Genomic DNA, 19710 nt, shown 5'->3' with positions numbered 1-19710 from the left:
ACGGTGTAGTTGGTCGATGTTAGCATCGGACATCGTATGTCCTTCTTCATCTCAAGACCTTTATCACGTGCTTGAGAATCGTCTCCCATGTTTTGATCGAAGTTACAACTCCTCTTGTAAACGACCTTCGAAACCTGGAGCTCTGATACCAATTAAAGTTGCACAAACACAAAGATTATAAGAACTTCTCTTCTTATTAGATTTAGAAACTCTCTCAAAACTAAACCTTTCAATGTGTTTTTCTTGATGGAACATCTCTCCATGAGAACTCTTTATATAGGAAGAAGCTACATCTTTTCCTAAGAGCGAAGCTAAATCTTTTCCTAATAATAATATGGAAACATTCATAAGCTCGATATATTTTCTTTTTTCCTTAACCCATCAAACTTCACTTTAATGAGTTAACTTGCTCCTCAAGTTAATTGGAATTATCTAACATGGAGCCATATTTTCCTAGTCTTCCTTCTCGTAGTTCTAACCATTGTTAATGGAGCATTAGCAGCTGATACTGAAAAACCTCTACCTGGGGAGAACATATCACCAGCAGACAACTCTACAAAGAGCATGATGGATAACCTTGGCCCGTCTCAAGATTATCCAGATTATGAAATCCCTAAAGAACTTGCACCGGACGGTGTCGGGGTGGTGGGTGATTACGTGCCCATCAGCCCTATAGGAGGACAAGATAATACTAATCCGCTTGCACAACCCGAAGCGGATATGAATGTCAAAACCTCGCCATCTAGCTCCATCTCTAGATTTTCTTCATAAAAAGTTTTGACTGTTGCTGTTACTGCGGCGGGAGGAGCAGGTTTATTTTTCTTAGGAAACGGATGAGATCAATTGACCTTGTTGGATTAACCCTATAGAGTGTTATAACTCTCTTTTTTCTTACAGTAAAAGGTCCTTATATTGATTGCTAGCAGCTTTTTTAGGCATTCAAACATGTTTGTTTTCATTTCTATGCATTTGACTAAAAAGTTATACATGGGATTCTTATTTATGAGATATACGGTGAAACTATTACACATTTACTTAAATTCCCAAAATGTAAGTATATGCGTAGAACTAGCTTTTTTTTTTTTTGAAACATACGTAGAACAAGTTACCACAAGAGTATCGAAGTATCATTTTATCAGCTATCAAGATCATAACGAAATAAAATAAAATAAATATCAATACTATAATAGGGCTAGAGACTTTTTTGGAAAGTTGACAGTCTTTTAAATTAGTAACGATTCAGTGATGATCCATTATCGTGATGATAAAATGTACTATCAATCAAAGTCCGGAAGAATGTGTACTGTCCTAGAAAATTGGACGTAAACAGCTTTGATTCACGTGTGTGGCCGACAACTTTGGAGTTAGTGGCTTTTTGATGAGATACAAGTTGAACGACAAGATGACGTGGCCATTTGCATGGAGATTTATTAATCGATTGTTAAAAGTTTTAGTTTCTATATGCTTTATTTAGTTAGTAGGATTATGCTTATGTGTGTTACTTGCCCAAGTACATAGTTTATTTAGGTTGGTTTTGTATTTAAGCATGAGTTGGAAGTGAAATGAAGATATGAAGAGAAAATTAACGTAACTTGTTTCTTAAGTCTTTAGGTTCCATCACTTTTCCTATGTCAATTCAAGAGATCAATGACATTTTTCTTAGCTTACCATTGTCTGTGATAAATTGATAATTGCTTATATATTATACTTGTTACTAATTACTAGTGCCATCACTAATTTAAAATCAGCCAGGTTTTTTTTGAGAATAAAAGAAAGGTTTATTCTGAGTGGATAGCTCAAGGTGTACGTACCACCTAACCATCTAAAGATTGAGAAAATCTCGAATGCGAACGGCAACCACACAAATGGAAACTAAATTAGCATATTATGGTCTTGATTGGAATAGATCATAGGTTTATCTCCGAAAATTGGTGGTTAACAGACAAACAAAATGTTGAAATAGTTTTCTAGCTTTAATATCATATAATATAACTTTTAAAATCATCTCGCAAATGTCCAGAGACATAGCAGACGCATTACACTTGTAACATTACGTTGAAAAACTATATAAAAAGGTCTCTTACAATACATTAGAACATACGAACCATTGCATAAACAATGATCCTTTAATATATTTATCCCTCTTAACCATTTCGTTATCATCGGTTTGCTGAATTTATCAACAGTGGCCACCTCGTCGACAACTTAGTGCTCCTGCCGTAGTCGTGATGGAACCCACAAGCGATGATGGCCTAGCACTTAGGCTAGAAGCTCTTGCATAAGTCGATGGAGCTCCTGCACCGGATTGTCTGAAATATGCTCCGTTCAACAACATATCCCCTTCAGATCTCCAGTTCCAATCTCTCCATTGGCTTTCGGGTGCATCTTCATGTTTTGTAACCTAATGTTATAACATGAAAACATGTCATATTTTAAGGGTTTTTATCTTCTAGCATGCATAATGTACAAAACTAGAATAACCATTAAGCTGCTGAATGCTTGGATCAAATGACACATGTTAAATTTCCTAACTAATTAATACTCCCTCCGTTTCATATTGTAAGTAGTTTTAGAGAAATTGTTTTGTTTCAAAATGTAAGTAGTTTTCGTATTTCTAGGTAACTTTTACATTTATTGAATACAGTATGACCAATCAAATTAAATATACTTATTTTTTATTGGTTAAATTATATCTAACCTATTTATTATAAAATACTTTTTAAAAATATAATAATTTTCTAAATCTTCGCGCTTTTAGCCAAAACTACTTATATTATGAAACGGAGGGAGTATTAAATAATTATGAGAAATATATAACAATGTACCTCTTTGTTAAACCGGGTATCAGGAGCGAGAAATCTATTGCCTTGGCTGTATATCGTCGGAGAAGCACTTCCACCGATGGCATACATTTCCCAGTGAGTATAATCATTGTTCACCACATGGAAATATCCATGTCTGCACCTGTTTATTGTAACAAAAACCCTATATATATTAGTAACATTCAAGTTTATATGACATATTTAATGACATAAATATTATGTATAGTGATATGAACGATCGGTGGTGGTTTAAAAAGTCTCACTCTCCGTTTGTTGACTTTTACATACTTTCTAAGTCAATCTTTCACATGCAAACTCTTTATGCGCGTGCTTCGCACTTCGAACACAAGCTTCTATGTATCTATACGTGACTATGTGCGTGTGTGTCCGATAAGGGATAATATTTTAAATTGCTTACCGTGGCATCCTTTGAACGAGCCCTTCTCCGAAATGGTTAAACGCAATGGTGACTTGCATGTTCTTGTCCTCTGTATAACTATCGCTATGCCCTAAAAGCATGACCTTGTCATGGTGTGTCATATGGTTGTTCGATATGGTTATAGCCGTCGAACCATGTATGGCGTCAATGAGACCATCGTCGCAGTTAGACAATGAACAATGGTCAATCCACACGTTTTTCCCTCCGAATATCGCTACCGCATCTCCATCTGATGGGATCCACATTCCAGTATGATCTGGACCATCTCTAATCATGCCACCTATAAACACAAATTAGTATGTTAGCATGTTTTATATAGAAAATTTTGGTTCTATTATATAAAGCATATACTAATTAAGAAACTAGTGTAGATAATTTTTCTCACCAGGTCCTGGTTTGCAGTCATGGATGTTAATGCCATGGATGATTATATTAGTTTTTTCGTGAATTTTTAAGCAAGGGCCATCGGTAATGTGAACGCTTGCGCCTCTACCATCAATGGTCTTGAAAGATGTGATGATGAGTTCTTTTTGGAGTTTAATGACCATATCTCTCTTGAAAATGATCCATAATGGCTCTTCTTGTGTGACCGCATGTCTTAGGGTTCCAGGTATAGGGTTAACTGGATCGTCGTTGCCAGGATCTGTAACCACGTAAATTCGGCCGTCACGGCCGCCGATGGCGTTTTTGCCAAACCCAATAGCACAATCGGCTAGTCGTTGGCGGTTTGTGTCCCAGTTTGGATCGCAACGCCAACAGTCATCGATTGGATTTCCGGTTCTACAAGATAAGTAGGCCAGGCTCCTCCTTGACGCATTGAATACACTTCTACAGACAGATAGAATTTAGACAAATATTCGTAATACTTTAAAGTCGACTCATATAAATGTGAACACATTAGTTTTGGTCGTTGCGGAAAAAATGTCGGCAAAACTGGAAAGTAGTTATGAAAACCCATTATAAATAAATAAATATAGCTAGATATATTTTATAGTACTGTAACTACTGTTAAATATGAGAAGACTCTGTGCCTCATAAGGATTTTCTTGATTTTAGATGAATAAAATGGAATTTTTTTAGAATAATAAAATGGAATCTAACCCCATAAAAAGGATTAAAATAAAAATGCAAATATAGAGTGAGTAGAGTAGTTTGCAGAATATTGACAAAAAGTCCTTTGATGGGAAATACAATGTGAATCAAAAATAAGTGTGGTTTTTCGGTTAAGGGTTTTCTTAGCTTTAAAGATTTTTACAACTTTTTGTTGTTTGGGTTTGTAAATCTGTAAATGTAAGTGAGCCATAGAAACCATGATTATAAGTGGGTAAACAAAAAACCATATTCTAAGTGAAAATAATGAAAGACGAATAGACGATTATGGAATTAGATGCTACATTTTATATACAAACGATTGTATGAGGATGACATTTTATATTTACAAAGCAACATTGTTATAAAAATTAAAATGTGAATTGATCAGATTCTTTTTTTTAACGTACGGTACGTACCTATTGACTTCGTCAACTACTAGCTTCGGATCCTGAGCCTGCGGTGACGAACTCGAAGAGAATGCAATCCTGTTGCCGACTGATAGGAGAAATATAAAAGTGTAAACAAAAGGATTACTAGAATACGAAAACATTATTCTAAACAGAAAATGAGAGAATAATTTTATAAAAGAGAGAAGTTTCTGATGTGTTTGTGTTGAAGCTCTTGCTATTGTTGGAAAGTATATAAAGAGGAAGTGTTCCGGGAGTGGAGGCGTGATTTATTTTAAATTATTACTATAGGTATAAAATAGTTTTTTTTATTGAAATTAACTATGGGACCTACTTCATCGTAATTTCAGGTGAGATTAACTAAACGTTTTATGTTGTGAAGCCGTTAACTGGGTTTAGTGTCTAAAGTTCTTGCACAAATTCAACCTTTTTGACCTTGCTAACGATGCCGTTTTGAGATTTTTCTCCTTTTTTTGTTTCCCTCGCATCATTTTTGTGTGTTCAAACGATATGATTTATCTTCGTAATTTGTACGAGTAAAACATAAAACCGTTAATTGAGGATGGTAGTCAAAAGTAATATTGCTTAAGGTCAACAGTTTTGACATTGAGCGCGACGACGTTTCGTTTTTTTTTTCTTCCCTATCCTGTGGCCTATACATTAAATAAAAGAACAACTTCTTTTATGACATCATATATAGGTGTTGCTGTGTTGTGAATTTGTGATTAGAAGAGAAAATGTGATCGTTGATTAAAAATTTCTTCAGATTCCGGAATCAAAGTATTATTTTAACACTCTTAATGATAATCCTATTCGAGGAAACTAAGTTTTTTTTTTTGCTAAGGATGTTAATATCATAAATAAATAAGAGAGATTTTACAGTAGTAGAAACACTAATCTAAAAATGTTTCTCTGGCAAAACAGGAAACAATGTTTACATAATCAGTCATAGCAAATCTAATCATAGAATAAGGACGCAGACGCATTCTCGTTCGCACCGTTCAACCTGATAAGTTATATACTTATATCTCTTTTTTTTTTGAAACGCTATATACTTATATCTCTATATGGTGATTTCTACATCTAAGAGCTGACGATTTCGGTGAAGTCAAGTCCTTGTTTCGAGTGTTTTTTTTTCTATACCATTTCTAGTTTTGGATATGCAGTAAACCTTTGGTCAATTAGGAGGCAAGTGGTATTGCCCAACCAAACCTTCAATGGGCTTTTGGGACCCATGATAAGATTTTGCATGGGTTTCTTCACCATTTTTTGGCCCAACTATTCATTGATAAAATGAACTAATCCTTTGCATTTGTTAGATCAGTATGTCTAACAATCTTGTGAACTAATTGCATTTTACCCCTATATTTCCTAATCTTGAACTGAAAATGACTTTAAAGAAAACGGCACAAAGTGTTCCTCCTCTCTCTTCAAACGGGACGCAGTTCTTCTCGTGAAGACAACAAATCCACGTGTCAGATAATTCGACACTTTTCTCGAGACTACCACGCGCCTTTGAAAATATCCAGTGCTCTGCTCGCCACGAGTGACCAAAGTCGGTATCCATAACGAACGGTCACAATGTCTCCAAGCGCTACTTCTCCAAAAGATCTACGGCTCTTCTACGTAGATGAAGCTAAGCCGCACATCAACAAATATACACAATTTCGTGTGGAAAAATATAAATAATTAAATTAATTGTCAGCCATTTTCAATCGCTCCTTCTCGCAGAAAATGGCGTCCGGTTTAATCGGAAGATTAGTTAGAACCAAACCGGCGAAATTAACCTCAACGGCGAGGTTGATCCCGTCGCGATGTACATCATCCGCAACGGAATCAAAACCTTCGTCCGGCGGCGGCGGGAGAGGATCGAACATGAAGACGTTCCAGATCTACCGGTGGAACCCCGATAGCCCCGGGAAGCCTGAGCTCCAAGACTACCAGATCGATCTCAAGGACTGTGGCCCGATGGTTCTAGACGCTCTGATCAAGATCAAAAACGAGATGGATCCGTCGCTCACCTTCCGCCGCTCCTGCCGCGAAGGGATCTGCGGCTCGTGCGCGATGAACATCGACGGGTGCAACGGGCTCGCGTGTCTGACGAAGATCGAAGGCGGCGGCGGAGCTGCTAAGGAGACGACGATCACTCCCTTGCCGCATATGTTCGTGATCAAGGATCTGGTGGTGGACATGACGAATTTTTATAATCAGTACAAGAGTATCGAGCCGTGGCTGAAGAGGAAGAGTCCGGCGTCTGAGCCTGGGAAGGAGATTCTGCAGAGTAAGAAGGATAGGGCTAAGCTTGATGGGATGTATGAGTGTATTCTCTGTGCGTGTTGTAGCACGTCGTGTCCTAGTTACTGGTGGAACCCTGAGTCTTACCTTGGCCCTGCCGCTTTGCTTCACGCAAACAGGTGAGTTAAAGAATTGGAATGTGGTTCATTCCAAGTCTCTATTGTGGTCATTGGTGTGGGAAGTTGATTTTTAACCGAGTTAACAGTTAAAAGTTTTGATTTTTCATTGTGTTTGTAACAATAATGGTAGAATCTGCTTTCAGAGTTTGCATGAACGGGTTGAAGATTCGTGTATCTTGTTGTTAGCTGCATTGGTTCCACTTATGTGGTTCATTCCAAGTCTACTTTGTTGTTTGTTTTTTGAATCTATGTCTTTGTTGCGTGTTGGAAGTTGATTTTAACGGAGTTAAGTAGACAAAGTTTTGATATTTAGATGTGTATGTAACAGAGATACTTGTTCACGTTATGCAGGTGGATAAGCGACAGTCGGGATGAGTACACAAAGGAAAGACTTGAGGCTATTGACGACGAGTTCAAGCTTTACCGTTGCCATACAATCTTGAACTGTGCCCGTGCCTGTCCAAAGGGTTTGAACCCTGGCAAACAGATCGCACACATCAAGCAACTTCAGCGTTGAACAGCTTCTTTTATGCATTTTTTTTTTGTGGTACTCGTTGGGAAACCCATCATCACCCTTTTTAAAGTTTGAAGTTAATAATCTTTCACAAAACTTTCGGCTTTTCTATTTGATTCTTGTATTGTTGTTGCCAAAAATTAGCACCTGTAAAGAAAACTCTTTTGCAAGACCTCCCACGTAGATGAGCTTTGTGGTTGTATCTTGCTGATCTCTTTCTCTCTCAGTAATAAAACTCCAGAAAACTTTCACATCATCTAGTCTTTTGTGTTTTATCTCCATAGTCTTAATAAACATGTAATGCACTTGTATCTATGTTGTCTAGAAGACTGACTATGAACAATATATTTGTTCTCAGCTATACAATACACTAACTATGAATAAAGATAGGGGCTTTTAACAGAAGAGGAATCTGATGAGTTCTACTAGTAGCTCACACCCGCAGACTATCACCGTCTTGTGGCAACTAAGAAAGAAGGTAACGATCTTCTCTGAGAAAAAAAGATAAATCCTTGAAGACAAGAAAACTCCGGGAAGCAGAAGAAGCTGCTCGTCGAGCTAAGCTCACTAAGGTTCTTGTTTACCTTTCTAAAACGTTTTAATCTTGTTTCCATGCTTGTGAAGTAGTTTTATCCCATTTGATACTATCTAGGCTGTGATCCGGGTTCGTTTTCCTGATAATCACACATTGGAGGCAACATTTCATCCCTCTGAAAAGCTCCAATCTTTGGCAGATCTGCTCAAAAGAGCACTTGCCCACACCCACAAGTTCCTTTCTTCTTGTGTATGTTTCCATTACTCTGGTTTCAAATTTACAATCCTGAACATAGAAGAAACCTTATGAGATAGTACTTACTTTTGTAGACACGTACAACTCCTCCCAAGAAGCAGATCAAGGATTTCTCACAAGACTTCTACTCTGCTGGGTTCATTCCTGGAGCTATTCTCTACTTGGCAGACGATCTACCAAAAGGCTAGTTTACCGTCAATACCTTCACATGGTACTAAAGGCTTTCTTCTTTCTCTGGGGAACTTATATGTATTGGGAGTAAGTGAGATTTCTGTGAGAAATCAAGAACTGTCCTTGTGGAATTTTCGGAAAAGCTTGCAAACTTAAGCATAGAATTCGCCCGGTGAATACATAGTGAACAATAATCTTACAAGACTGGTTAAGTTCGGGTGTGTAAGATAGATTCTATACTAGTCTATTATCTTGAATCCGAAAAAAATGAGGCTTATGTACTACTTGAAAAGTGTTTGTTGAGAAGAGAACTCGAGCTCTGAACTTATCTTTATAAAACCCTATTGGTCTTTCGCAGATGATGCTGCCATTTCAAGTCCTTATCTTAATGAAGAGATGAAAGATGTAGAGGCCATAATCAAAGAAGCGGAACCAGTTGAGCCATCTTCAGAGCCAGTCACGACTGTACCGTTTGACCAAAACCCACGGAGAAGAAGAAGACCACAAAGCCTAAGCGGTTTAAAATGTGATTGAACATCGTTGACACAGAGGAGGAGAAGCATGTCGAAGTTGAAATGTGACAGTTCCAGCGTAATAGTAGTATCGCAGTAGCAAATATTATTGTCTAGGTATGGGCTTTTAAAAACTTTCGCCTCGTTTGGATCTTAATTGTCGATATACCATTTCTCCTTGGATTCTCTCCTTTCTCGTACTCAAATGGAAACTAGAAAGTAAATAAATGCGTTATCCTATTCCTACGTCATATGTATGGTGCACATCTCAGCATGTTCATGTTTGACTTTTATTCAAACATGTTGGATCATGGGATGCTCAAGCTCAACAACTACGTCCACTACCACTCTCGATTCTCATTACCTTTCCATTTAATTAATCTACCCTTGGTGGTTTTTAGGTAATTATTATCTCATGTTGACAACGATTCCTTTCTTAATTAATAATTAACAGCATTTTTTAATTAATCTACATAGCTGATCAATACTGTCTCCACCACCAGACAAACATTTCTCCCAAACTTGTGCACTATTTTGCCTCCGGTCGAGATCTCTTGTCGTTTTCTTTGTCTTTCTGATCTTTTTCTTTTCCTCCGTTTGTAAGTTGAGTTTGAGCCAAAGCTTTGTTCTGTGATCTGTTAGATTCCGTGCGACTCTCTACGAAATACGATCTGTGCAATCACTTATCATCGTTTGTATTTCATAAGTGTTTGGTGCCATGATTCATCAGGTCGTGATTTGATATCTTTCGTTCACTTTTTGCAGGTTTTGCGTGTTTTTGTGTTTCGTGGTAGCTGTTGCACGTGTGAGAGTGTGACACGTTCTTGCTTCCGAGAAAGATGGATTCTGGGCAGTGGCACGTTGAGAAGAGGTCCACTTTGAGGAACGAATCGTTTTTAAAAGAGTACGGTCCAGTCTCCGAAACTGGTAGCCTCTCCATCGTAGTTCTTGGTGCTTCTGGTGATCTCGCCAAGAAGAAGACTTTTCCTGCTCTTTTCAATCTCTACCACCAGGTTTTAAACTACTTGTTTCATATGCCAACACACTGTTCATTTGTTTCATCACCCAACTTGTGTTTGATTGTTTCTTTGGTTACATTAACCCAGGGGTTCCTTAATCCAGATGAAGTTCATATCTTTGGATATGCAAGGAGTAAGATTTCTGATCAGGAGCTGAGAGACAAGATCCATGGGTTAGATCTCCACTTTTGCATCTTCTTTTTGAGTTGTCTCCTTTGATTGATCTCTGAGTCAATGAAAGCTTATATTATATTATGTAGATATCTTGTTGATGAGAAGAATGCTTCTGAGAAAGCGGAAGCTTTGTCCAAGTTTCTCCAGCTGGTTAGTCCTTACATTTTTTTATTACATCATTGTAGTCTTCACTGAAACACACACCTACTGGCTCAAAATTTTGTAGATTAAGTATGTGAGTGGTCCTTATGATTCTGAGGACGGGTTCAAAAGGCTAGAAAAGGCAATCTCCGAGCACGAAATCTCGAAAAAGACCTCTGAAGGATCTTCGAGGAGATTGTTTTATCTTGCTCTCCCTCCCTCTGTATACCCTCCTGTATGCAAGATGATCAAGGCATGGTGCACTAACACATGTGAGTTTGCTACTACACTGACCTACATCATTTGATACTAAATTTAACTCTCAATAGCATGTTCAATCCTCCAGCTGATCTTGGTGGATGGACACGTGTCGTCGTTGAGAAGCCATTTGGAAAGGACTTGGAATCTGCAGAGCAGCTTAGTTCCCAGATTGGAGCACTGTTTGATGAGCCTCAGATTTACCGTATTGATCATTACCTGGGAAAGGAACTAGTCCAAAACATGGTAAACATTAAACACCTATTTGTAAGTAGGCATACAGACAATGATTGTCTTAACCATGCATCATTTGCAGCTGGTCCTTAGGTTTGCCAACCGGTTCTTTCTGCCGCTATGGAACCGTGACAACATAGCTAACGTCCAGGTTAGAGCTTGATCACTTATCACAAAGATCTCAAAACCTTTGTTTAGAGTTTAGTCCGTAGAAATCAAGTTTCTTGTTGCAGATTGTTTTCAGGGAAGATTTTGGAACCGAAGGCCGTGGAGGATACTTTGATGAATACGGGTACTCTTTTTCTCAGAGTTTCCTTTGAATGTGATGTACATGAGTCTAATGAGTTGTGTTATTTTCCATTTTGTCAGAATCATTCGTGATATTATTCAAAACCACTTGCTCCAGGCAAGTTTCTGGTGCTTTGGAGTTTCTCTGTAACTACAAATGCTTTTATATATTAACTATGTTTTAGTGTAACTTCAGGTTCTTTGCCTTGTTGCAATGGAGAAACCAGTCTCTCTTAAACCTGAGCACATCCGTGATGAGAAAGTGAAGGTGATTCACAATTTTCTCCATCACATTTTTAGTCATTCTAATGAGCTTTTCAGCCATTTAATTCAAAATGAAACCTCAGGTTCTTCAATCAGTGATGCCTATAAAAGATGAAGAGGTGGTTCTTGGACAGTACGAAGGTTATAGAGATGATCCAACTGTTCCAAACGACTCAAACACTCCAACCTTTGCCACAACAATTCTTCGCATAGACAATGAAAGATGGGAAGGTATGCAGGTGTTACCTCTCTAATGTTAGAATCTCTTTCTATTGGTAGTGGTTAGTGACTTGTGGATTGATTTAATTCTTTTCAGGTGTTCCGTTTATACTGAAAGCCGGAAAGGCAATGAGTTCAAAGAAGGCAGATATTCGGATTCAGTTTAAGGATGTTCCTGGCGACATATTCAAATGTGTGTTTCAAATATCAATTGTATTGAATGCCAAAACGTTTGTTGTTATAAACTCTCATGCTAATGCTAACAGGTCAAAAGCAAGGGAGGAACGAGTTTGTCATACGCTTGCAACCTTCGGAGGCCATGTACATGAAGCTAACTGTAAGTCCATAAAGAACCAAAGAGATTCAGTTTAGTTCATAGGCTAAGTATGTGATGCAACTTATCTATGAACGTATCTTGGTGTGACTTGGAAAGAAAACTATTCAACTGATCTGATTTTTCTTTTTGGGGTTTGCTGCGCAGGTGAAGCAACCGGGTCTAGAGATGCAAACCGTGCAGAGTGAACTAGACCTATCTTACAAGCAACGTTACCAAGATGTCCCGATTCCAGAGGCTTACGAGCGCCTCATTCTCGACACGTGTGAATCTAAATCATATAGTAACACAATACTTCTGTATATCCAAATCTTTATTGACCATATTATGAATCTCTCTGCAGAATCAAAGGTGACCAGCAACACTTTGTTCGCAGAGATGAGCTGAAGGTAGCTAACATTCCTCCTTCTTGATATTTTTCCCCCATCTGGGAGGATCTTATAACGTATATATATGTTTGTGACGAATCACAAAAACAGGCAGCTTGGGAAATCTTCACTCCACTACTTCACAGGATAGGTAACGGAGAAGTGAAATCGATCCCATACAAACCAGGAAGCCGAGGGCCAACGGAAGCAGATCAGCTGCTAGAGAAAGCTGGTTATTTGCAGACCCATGGCTACATATGGATCCCTCCTACGCTGTAAACAAGGAGATGATAATGAGTGCACTGCACATGAAATAAGAGCTCCTCTGTTTTTGTTTTCTTGTTTTCTTTTCTGAATAAAAAAATCTCTTCAATGAGCTTGTAAGTGAATTATATGTATACTAGTGTTCTTCACTAGGATATTGCTTGTCTTGTGTTTTTTTACCCATATTGCTAAAAAGGCTTTGTAAGAACACACTATTAAATTAAGAGAGCTTTTTTTTTTCTTTTCAGTAGAGCCTCAATATTTATATCTTCATTCATCATCAAGTTTTGTGTATTAGCAATTTAGCATCACCGACATATATATTCACTACCTTACACTAGGATTTTCACTGTTTCTATCACCAATGTTTATATTTGTATTATTTTTTTGGCTAATGATGCCAAATGAATAAAATTGTTATTATTATTTTTTGTTAGATTTTTTTAAAAAAAATACTAGAAAATATTCCCCGAAATCTATAATATTTTCAAAGATTCGATGTAATATTAGTTTTGTCCCAAAATCATTTGATTATATGTGATCTATATATATTTTTTTCCAGTTAAGGTCCCAAGCATTTATCATAAGACAGCATAAACATATTTGATCAATTCTCTTGAATCCATTTACTAGTTTTGTAATCATACTAATTTGAAATATAATGAAAACAAATTTAATTTTTACTAACAAAGAAGAGTTTAATTTTATACAGAAATTGGTAACACACTAACTCACTAAATGCAAAGTGCAACAAAATTCACAATAAGAAAGACGGTGGTTACAAAAGAATGTAGATTGTTTATGTCAAATTAATTACTAAAATATAGATCATTCATTTAGTAGAGTGACAAAAAGATATTGTTATTTATTTATTTAACTATTTATTTTTATTAAATTTAATAAGAAGATACAGTTAGACACGCGCCAAATTCGCAACAACCACAATCCCTAGTCTAGTCCCTCCCTCTATTTTTATTTTTTTTTTGCCGCAAAAAAAAAACGAAAACACTTTCTCTCTCTCTCTGATTCGATCTTCTTCTTCTTCATCATCAACTTCCGCTCAATGCTTTCTCTCTCTTCCCGCTGATTCTGCGATCCCATTCGTCAGATTAATGATCACGCATCCTTCATTCTTTAGCCGTTCCTTTTTTTTTTTCTTTCGTAATTGTTGGATCTATTTTAGATTCTTTTATCAAATCGATTGCTCTTCTCTGCTATTTTAACAGCTCAATCCTCTTTCCTTAATCTTCTGTTTTCGATCAGCTTTAGAGTATTTTACTACTATAGTTCACTTGGTTTTCGCGAAAGGATAGGAGATGGAGATCAGCTGCGGAGCTCTTGGTGACGTGGATCGATTACGGGAAGACGATCTCTTCAAAACGGTGTCGTTTTCAGGGTACCAGACGATTGTAAGCTGGGCTTGGGATGGTGGTGATAGCAGCAACGCTTTGTTCAGTGATCTGTTGAGCTTCGGCGAAGAGATCAACGCGCTTGCTGCTAGCTTGCCTGAGGATCCCTTCTCTATGAATATTAGATCCACTTTGAACTCCTTGGGTGAAGAAGCAGCCACATTGCCTAACGATCCCTTTTGTATGACCTTGAAGGATCATAAAGTATCGGTTCTTGATGGTGGTGGTGGTGAGGAGCCTCACTCCGCGTTTGATCTAGTCCTTCCGTATCTAGAGATGAGAGACGCTTTTGCGGTTGAGTCAGTTTGCAGGTCGTTGCGTGATTCGGTTAGAAAAGAGTCTTGTTTCTGGAGGACAGTCGACCTCAGTGACGACTCCCTTCTCAAGTACAGAGTAACTGATGATTCCCTTCTGAAGCTAACGCGCCGCGCTCAAGGTCGTCTCCGGTGTTTGAATCTGGGAGGTTGTGTTGGTATCACAGATGATGGTTTGATGCAAGTGCTAGCAAGCAATCCGCGTCTCTCAAAGGTTAGCTTTTTTTTTTTTTTTCTCTAAAGACCATGTATCAAGCATCTGTTTTTAACATGTTATTTGCAGCTGAGTGTATCAGGTTGTCATAGGCTAAGCACAGTAGGATTGTTATCCACTTTAAGGGACTTGAGATCCTCAAACCAACTTGGAGTCAAAAGCCTTGTCACTGGTGGGGCATTATATTTCACGAGGGAGCAATTTAATGAGCTGAACTTATTACTCGGAGCAGATGGTGAAGCGGGTTCAAAATCGAGGAGGCGGAGATTGTATACATCGTGTAGATCAGACTTCTCTTTAGATGACGATCGAGGTACTGACATAGAGATATGCCCCTGGTGTGAGAAACCAAGTCTGGTATTTGATTGTGCGTCAGAGACATGTCCGCTGAAGGACCATCCTTGTCCTAAACAGTCGTGCAGAGCTTGCGTAGTCTGCATTGAACGTTGCCACGACTGTGGGAGTTGCTTAAATGATTGTGAACACAAGCCGTTCTGTTTTGCATTCAGCTGCGTGATCTGCTATAAGAAGAGGTCTAACCAGTTACAAGAGTTGCTTTGAAGTGAAAAAGATTAAAGAAATTATCAACCAAAGTCTAACATATTAAGAGACTCAGAAGGGCTTTTTTTGTATTCTTGTTGCGCACCGTAAGAGATCTGAGCCAAACTTGATTCTGCAACTCCCTTAAAAGGAGCAGACACAGGTAGAGAGAAGCAAAGACGAGAGCTTTGTTTGAGAGTGAAAGGGCCAGGATCCATATGTGGAATGTACAGGAGGAGAGATATAGACACCATTTACATGTTTTGTTTCTTTTCCTAGCTTCACATCTTTGCCCCACTGGTAATAATAGTATGTATTAATACCATTAGCTAAAGCCTGAAGGTGATGATGAATGTGGAACTAAGTTGTGATCAATATTTCTGTTACCAAGTCTTAAAAGATTAGATTTAAAGTTTAAATGTAAAACTGAATTCATAATTCTTTGATTTTACTTATATACAGTGTGAGTATGTAACAAATAATAGTAACATAATCAAGTACCAGCTTTTTATTTACAAAATGGTTTCGTGGTGTAGTTGGTTATCACGTCAGTCTAACACACTGAAGGTCTCCGGTTCGAACCCGGGCGAAGCCAACAAGTTTTGTTTTTCATAACTCCAGGACTGGTGCTACTGGCCTACTATCCGTCTCCTGATTTCAACTTTAGTTTTACTTTTTACCAGCGCAAGTTGTTCTTTAGACCTTTCAAAAACCTCCAGTGTGCTTACATACATCAGAATGGGTCCATTTAGAGAAAGCGAGTTTTAACTATTTGACCAAACAGTCGCCTGCATTTCATAATATCCACCAATTTGAAGAAGCATAGTTCCTTGAGAACAAAGGACATGAAGATCTTTGAACCTGTAATCTCCCCCTCACAAGTTGAAGACATGGATTCTCCTCTCATTGGAAGCGCAGAGAGAGAGAGAGAGAGAGAGAAATAAAGAGCTTTGAAGCCTTTTTGTAAACAATCTGTTGAGTATATATTACTGCAGAAGCAATTGCAGTAAGAAAAAAGCTTTAGACAATTCCATAGGGGGGAGAGAGGGAACAATGTTCTAAAAAACAAATATTCAGATTCAAAAGGAAATAACCTAAAAGGCTCATCAGTAGCAACTAAAGTTTCTCTTTTCACATTGTTCATCAGAAAGAAAAGACCAGCACCATTTAACTAAATTCGCTTAAGCTCTCCTCTGCCCACCTGTAAACACAATAAGGCCAAACAAGTTACCCAGACTAATCCTGAAATGAAATAAAAAAATACCAAACCAAATCGAGACTTGCCAATATCAAACTAAACAATAACCGAGCTTAGTTCAACTTACATGAATAAACTAAAACTCAGTACACAGTATGAAGTTTACTTTAATATATACCATACATAAGCTTTTACAATTATACAGAAACTAAAATTGACGATCTTTTCCTAATTTTTCTTAGATTTTCACATCCAAAAGCGAAGCAAAACAAAAACAAGTCAGATACTAGCTCGAGATAGACTTCTCAGAAACCATACTCTAAACAGTCCATAATCCATTATTCTCCCGTATTCAAAGGAGTAAAGAGATTTAAAAGGTGCATTTACCAATTGCTTGCTGGCTCAACGACCAGCGTTCAGGTTAAAGAGCATGCTCTGTCCACCGGGCAAGTAAGCCACGTTTGGAGACCTAGCCAGTGTAGCCGCAACCTCCCTCGAAGCCTCAATCCTCCTGAGCTCAATCAGCCCCATTCCAGCTTTAGCCGTTGCATCAGATATCAACTGAGCAGCTTCACTCTCACCTTCAGCTCTAATAACCGCTGCTCTCCTCTCCTGATCAGCCTTCATCACCACGAACTTAGACCTCTCCGCTTCCTGCTGAGCCACTTGCTTCGCCTCCACTGCCCTCGAGAACTCCATACCGTACGACAAATGGGTAATAGCCACATCGTCTAGCTCGATGTTGAAGTCCCTGGCGCGCTTGATGAGAGAGTCACGCACGAGTGCTGACACTTGGGGACGCTCCGTGAGGAGCTGATCAGCGTTGAACTGAGCGACGACAGCCTTCAAGACCTCGTTTCCAATCGAAGGAAGAACCTTCTCGTCATACTCCAGACCCAATGTTTGGAATATCGTAGGGAGACGCGAAACCTCCACATTCAAATAACCAAATCAACACGTTAAACTCTTCAAAAATCCCATTTGAATTTTTTTAAAAATGACTCTAAACCCTAGACCCTAACAATCAAATAACCAAAATAAACACATTAAACTCTTCAAAATCCCATTTGAAGTGTCAAAATGACTCTAAACCCTAACAATCAGATAACCAAATCAACACGTTACTCTTCAAAAATCCCATTTGAAATTTCAAAATGATTCTAAACCCTAAAACCCAACAATCAAATAACCAAATAAACGTGTTAAACTCTTCAAAAATCTCATTTGAAATGTCAAAATGATTATAAACATTAAACCCTAACAATCAAATAAACACTTCAAAAATCCCATTTTAAATTTGAAAATGATTATAAACCCTAAACTCTAACAATCAAATAACCAAATAAAAACTTTAAACTCTTCAAAATCTCATTTAAATTTTCAGAATGATTCTAAACCCTAAATCATCATAAATCCTAAATCATCATAAAACCTAAATCATTCTAAACCTAAGATCATCACAAACGCGTTAAACTCTTCAAAAATCTCATTTGAAATGTCAAAATGATTATAAACATTAAACCCTAACAATCAAATAAACACATTAAACTCTTCAAAAATCTCATTTGAAATGTCAAAATGATTATAAACATTAAACCCTAACAATCAAATAAACACATTAAACTCTTCAAAAATCCCATTTGAAATTTCAAAATGAATCTAAACCCTAAACCCTAACAATAAAAAAACCAAATAAACACGTTAAACTCTTCAAAATCCCATTTTAAATTTCAAAATGATTATAATCCCTAAACCCTAACAATCAAATAACCAAATAAACAATTTACACACTTCAAAATCTCATTTAAATTTTCAGAATGATTCTAATCCTAAATCATCAAAAACCCTAAACTCACCACAAACCCCTAGATCGTGTATCCACCAAATCAAACACAATCTCGCGAATAGAATGATAAATAAATCGACGGCAATCGACAAGGGAAGAGCATATACCTCGGGGCGAGAGAGAACGCGGAGGGTGAGATTAACCATCTGGAGATCCTTAGTTCCAGAAACGGAGGAGAATGTGTGAGGCTTAGTGCGGATGTCGAAGACGTGAGGCCTCTGGAGAATCGGGATCAGGAAGTGAGTCCCTTCTCCAACAGTCTGATCCAACACTCCCCTGAAACGATCGAACAGCACCGCTCTCTCGCCGCCGTCCACCGTGTAGAGCGACGAGGACAGTACCGTCGCCGCCGTGCCGAGACCAAACGCCGCCTTGGCAATGTTCGTGAGGAACGAAACCGCTGCTTGGCTTCCCATCGTTAGGCCGAGAAAGAGTTTGTTAGGGTTTATGATTTGACTTTTCGAGAGGTAAGTAAGGGTTTTAATAACAGGGCCAGTATTCGACGGGCCGATGACTTTAAAAGCCCATTAATATAAGTAAAGGAGGCCCAGTATAGTTCCAGGAATATTATTTGGATGTATGTATATATATAAACGTTCTATGTTGTTGCTTAAATCCTTTTATGTTTAATTCGATATGTTTCATAGAAAACAGTTATATACTTGTTAGATTTTATATAGTTTGAGCAATTGGTCTTATTATGTTTTTAATGCCTAACAAGTAACACCTACAAGACTAGATTTCAACGGATTCTGTGACAGAACGAATGTTGATAAGAGATTGGTGAACAATTGTATGTGGAAGGAATCAAGTTATAACCAGCACTTGGGAAATGCTAAGGAAATCTACATGCATATAAAATGAAGATGCCAGACGACACACGGTGACCTATAAACACGTTGCGGAAATGTTTTAAGTTATAAAATGACAAAACAAAAAACTTGTTGTTCAAACAAAAAAAAAAGACGAAACAATAAACTCGTGAATATGAACATTGAAACTGTAAAAAAAAAAAAAAAAATGTGATAAGACGAATGAATTGAAGTATAATTACAACAAAAAAAAAGAAGATGAAGTATATATAATTACAAAATAAAATGAACTCTTCCCATTTTTTATCAAAATTTTGTTGTGATTTTTTCTTTTTGGATTTTATATGTTTTATGAAGTTTGACAAACTATTTATTCAACTCCTTTCAAAGTGACTAAATTATTATTTTTATAAAATGTCGTGGAATAACAAATTCACATATGGATTTACTATTTTTGACTGGAACAGCATTATTGTTCTATTAGTTTCAAAAACAAAATCTTTAAAACAATTATAAAACAATTCTGATAAAAATGAATGAGAGATGATTTTCTATATTTCATTTATTTTTATTTTATTATTCTCCAAAATGTTTCCTATCAACAGCCAGTATTGTATTTATATACAACATTTATGAAATAAGTCATTTCACAT

At 37.5% G+C, this 19710-nt stretch overlaps 5 protein-coding genes and 1 non-coding gene across 9 annotated transcripts; 4 read left to right on the top strand and 2 right to left on the bottom strand.

The window, feature by feature from the left end:
- Nucleotides 1-2042: 2042 nt before the first annotated feature.
- On the bottom strand, nucleotides 2043-4948 carry LOC106318304 (putative pectate lyase 11). The gene is made up of 5 exons (XM_013756221.1): nucleotides 4770-4948; nucleotides 3647-4089; nucleotides 3241-3541; nucleotides 2826-2964; nucleotides 2043-2401 (listed from the first exon to the last, which is right to left on the bottom strand). Exons 1-5 carry the CDS (start codon nucleotides 4901-4903, stop codon nucleotides 2180-2182), a joined length of 1239 nt encoding a protein of 412 aa, XP_013611675.1. The 5' UTR covers nucleotides 4904-4948; the 3' UTR covers nucleotides 2043-2179.
- A 1509-nt stretch (nucleotides 4949-6457) lies between these two features.
- LOC106318305 (succinate dehydrogenase [ubiquinone] iron-sulfur subunit 1, mitochondrial-like) lies at nucleotides 6458-7944 on the top strand. The gene is made up of 2 exons (XM_013756222.1): nucleotides 6458-7174; nucleotides 7526-7944. Exons 1-2 carry the CDS (start codon nucleotides 6495-6497, stop codon nucleotides 7689-7691), a joined length of 846 nt encoding a protein of 281 aa, XP_013611676.1. The 5' UTR covers nucleotides 6458-6494; the 3' UTR covers nucleotides 7692-7944.
- Nucleotides 7945-9635: 1691 nt separating this feature from the next.
- LOC106318303 (glucose-6-phosphate 1-dehydrogenase, cytoplasmic) lies at nucleotides 9636-12971 on the top strand. 4 transcript variants are annotated; one of them, XM_013756216.1, is made up of 16 exons: nucleotides 9636-9760; nucleotides 9927-10174; nucleotides 10268-10353; nucleotides 10441-10504; nucleotides 10581-10767; nucleotides 10842-10999; nucleotides 11070-11138; nucleotides 11221-11279; nucleotides 11357-11393; nucleotides 11472-11543; nucleotides 11623-11770; nucleotides 11856-11951; nucleotides 12025-12095; nucleotides 12240-12355; nucleotides 12436-12481; nucleotides 12572-12971. In XM_013756216.1, exons 2-16 carry the CDS (start codon nucleotides 10001-10003, stop codon nucleotides 12737-12739), a joined length of 1551 nt encoding a protein of 516 aa, XP_013611670.1. In that variant the 5' UTR covers nucleotides 9636-9760; nucleotides 9927-10000; the 3' UTR covers nucleotides 12740-12971. The 4 variants fall into 4 exon arrangements, with proteins under 4 accessions (XP_013611670.1, XP_013611672.1, XP_013611673.1 ...); XM_013756218.1 differs by having other exon boundaries at nucleotides 9675-9765; XM_013756219.1 differs by lacking the exon at nucleotides 9636-9760 and adding an exon at nucleotides 9781-9808.
- A 756-nt stretch (nucleotides 12972-13727) lies between these two features.
- Nucleotides 13728-15613, top strand: LOC106315877 (F-box protein At3g27290). Its single transcript, XM_013753710.1, has 2 exons — nucleotides 13728-14661; nucleotides 14731-15613. The coding sequence occupies exons 1-2, from the start codon at nucleotides 14041-14043 to the stop codon at nucleotides 15220-15222; spliced, it is 1113 nt and encodes a 370-aa protein (XP_013609164.1). The 5' UTR covers nucleotides 13728-14040; the 3' UTR covers nucleotides 15223-15613.
- A 109-nt stretch (nucleotides 15614-15722) lies between these two features.
- Nucleotides 15723-15796, top strand: TRNAV-AAC. The gene has a single exon. It is a non-coding gene; the product is annotated as a tRNA-Val (tRNA).
- A 412-nt stretch (nucleotides 15797-16208) lies between these two features.
- Nucleotides 16209-18693, bottom strand: LOC106313668 (prohibitin-4, mitochondrial). Its single transcript, XM_013751547.1, has 3 exons — nucleotides 18353-18693; nucleotides 16787-17329; nucleotides 16209-16402 (listed from the first exon to the last, which is right to left on the bottom strand). The coding sequence occupies exons 1-2, from the start codon at nucleotides 18659-18661 to the stop codon at nucleotides 16802-16804; spliced, it is 837 nt and encodes a 278-aa protein (XP_013607001.1). The 5' UTR covers nucleotides 18662-18693; the 3' UTR covers nucleotides 16209-16402; nucleotides 16787-16801.
- Between the last annotated feature and the right edge of the window lie 1017 nt (nucleotides 18694-19710).

This window comes from Brassica oleracea, chromosome C9, assembly GCF_000695525.1.
Source record: "Brassica oleracea var. oleracea cultivar TO1000 chromosome C9, BOL, whole genome shotgun sequence".
In the NCBI taxonomy this organism is placed as follows: Eukaryota; Viridiplantae; Streptophyta; class Magnoliopsida; order Brassicales; family Brassicaceae; genus Brassica; species Brassica oleracea.
This window is presented reverse-complemented; position numbering and strand designations above follow the sequence as displayed.

Excerpts from the sequence above, each read along its gene's own strand:
- LOC106313668 (XM_013751547.1), bottom strand. The coding sequence starts at position 18,661 with ATGGGAAGCCAAGCAGCGGTTTCGTTCCTCACGAACATTGCCAAGGCG. Across the intron at positions 17,330-18,352 it reads GCGTTCTCTCTCGCCCCGAG|GTTTCGCGTCTCCCTACGAT; the intron begins GTATATGCTCTT and ends TTGAATGTGGAG.
- LOC106318304 (XM_013756221.1), bottom strand. The coding sequence starts at position 4,903 with ATGTTTTCGTATTCTAGTAATCCTTTTGTTTACACTTTTATATTTCTC. Across the intron at positions 4,090-4,769 it reads GTAGTTGACGAAGTCAATAG|AAGTGTATTCAATGCGTCAA; the intron begins GTACGTACCGTA and ends ATCTGTCTGTAG. Across the intron at positions 3,542-3,646 it reads TGACTGCAAACCAGGACCTG|GTGGCATGATTAGAGATGGT; the intron begins GTGAGAAAAATT and ends TTGTGTTTATAG.
- LOC106318303 (XM_013756216.1), top strand. The coding sequence starts at position 10,001 with ATGGATTCTGGGCAGTGGCACGTTGAGAAGAGGTCCACTTTGAGGAAC. Across the intron at positions 11,000-11,069 it reads AGGAACTAGTCCAAAACATG|CTGGTCCTTAGGTTTGCCAA; the intron begins GTAAACATTAAA and ends CATCATTTGCAG. Across the intron at positions 12,482-12,571 it reads TTCGCAGAGATGAGCTGAAG|GCAGCTTGGGAAATCTTCAC; the intron begins GTAGCTAACATT and ends TCACAAAAACAG.
- LOC106318305 (XM_013756222.1), top strand. The coding sequence starts at position 6,495 with ATGGCGTCCGGTTTAATCGGAAGATTAGTTAGAACCAAACCGGCGAAA. Across the intron at positions 7,175-7,525 it reads GCTTTGCTTCACGCAAACAG|GTGGATAAGCGACAGTCGGG; the intron begins GTGAGTTAAAGA and ends CACGTTATGCAG.
- LOC106315877 (XM_013753710.1), top strand. The coding sequence starts at position 14,041 with ATGGAGATCAGCTGCGGAGCTCTTGGTGACGTGGATCGATTACGGGAA. Across the intron at positions 14,662-14,730 it reads GCAATCCGCGTCTCTCAAAG|CTGAGTGTATCAGGTTGTCA; the intron begins GTTAGCTTTTTT and ends TGTTATTTGCAG.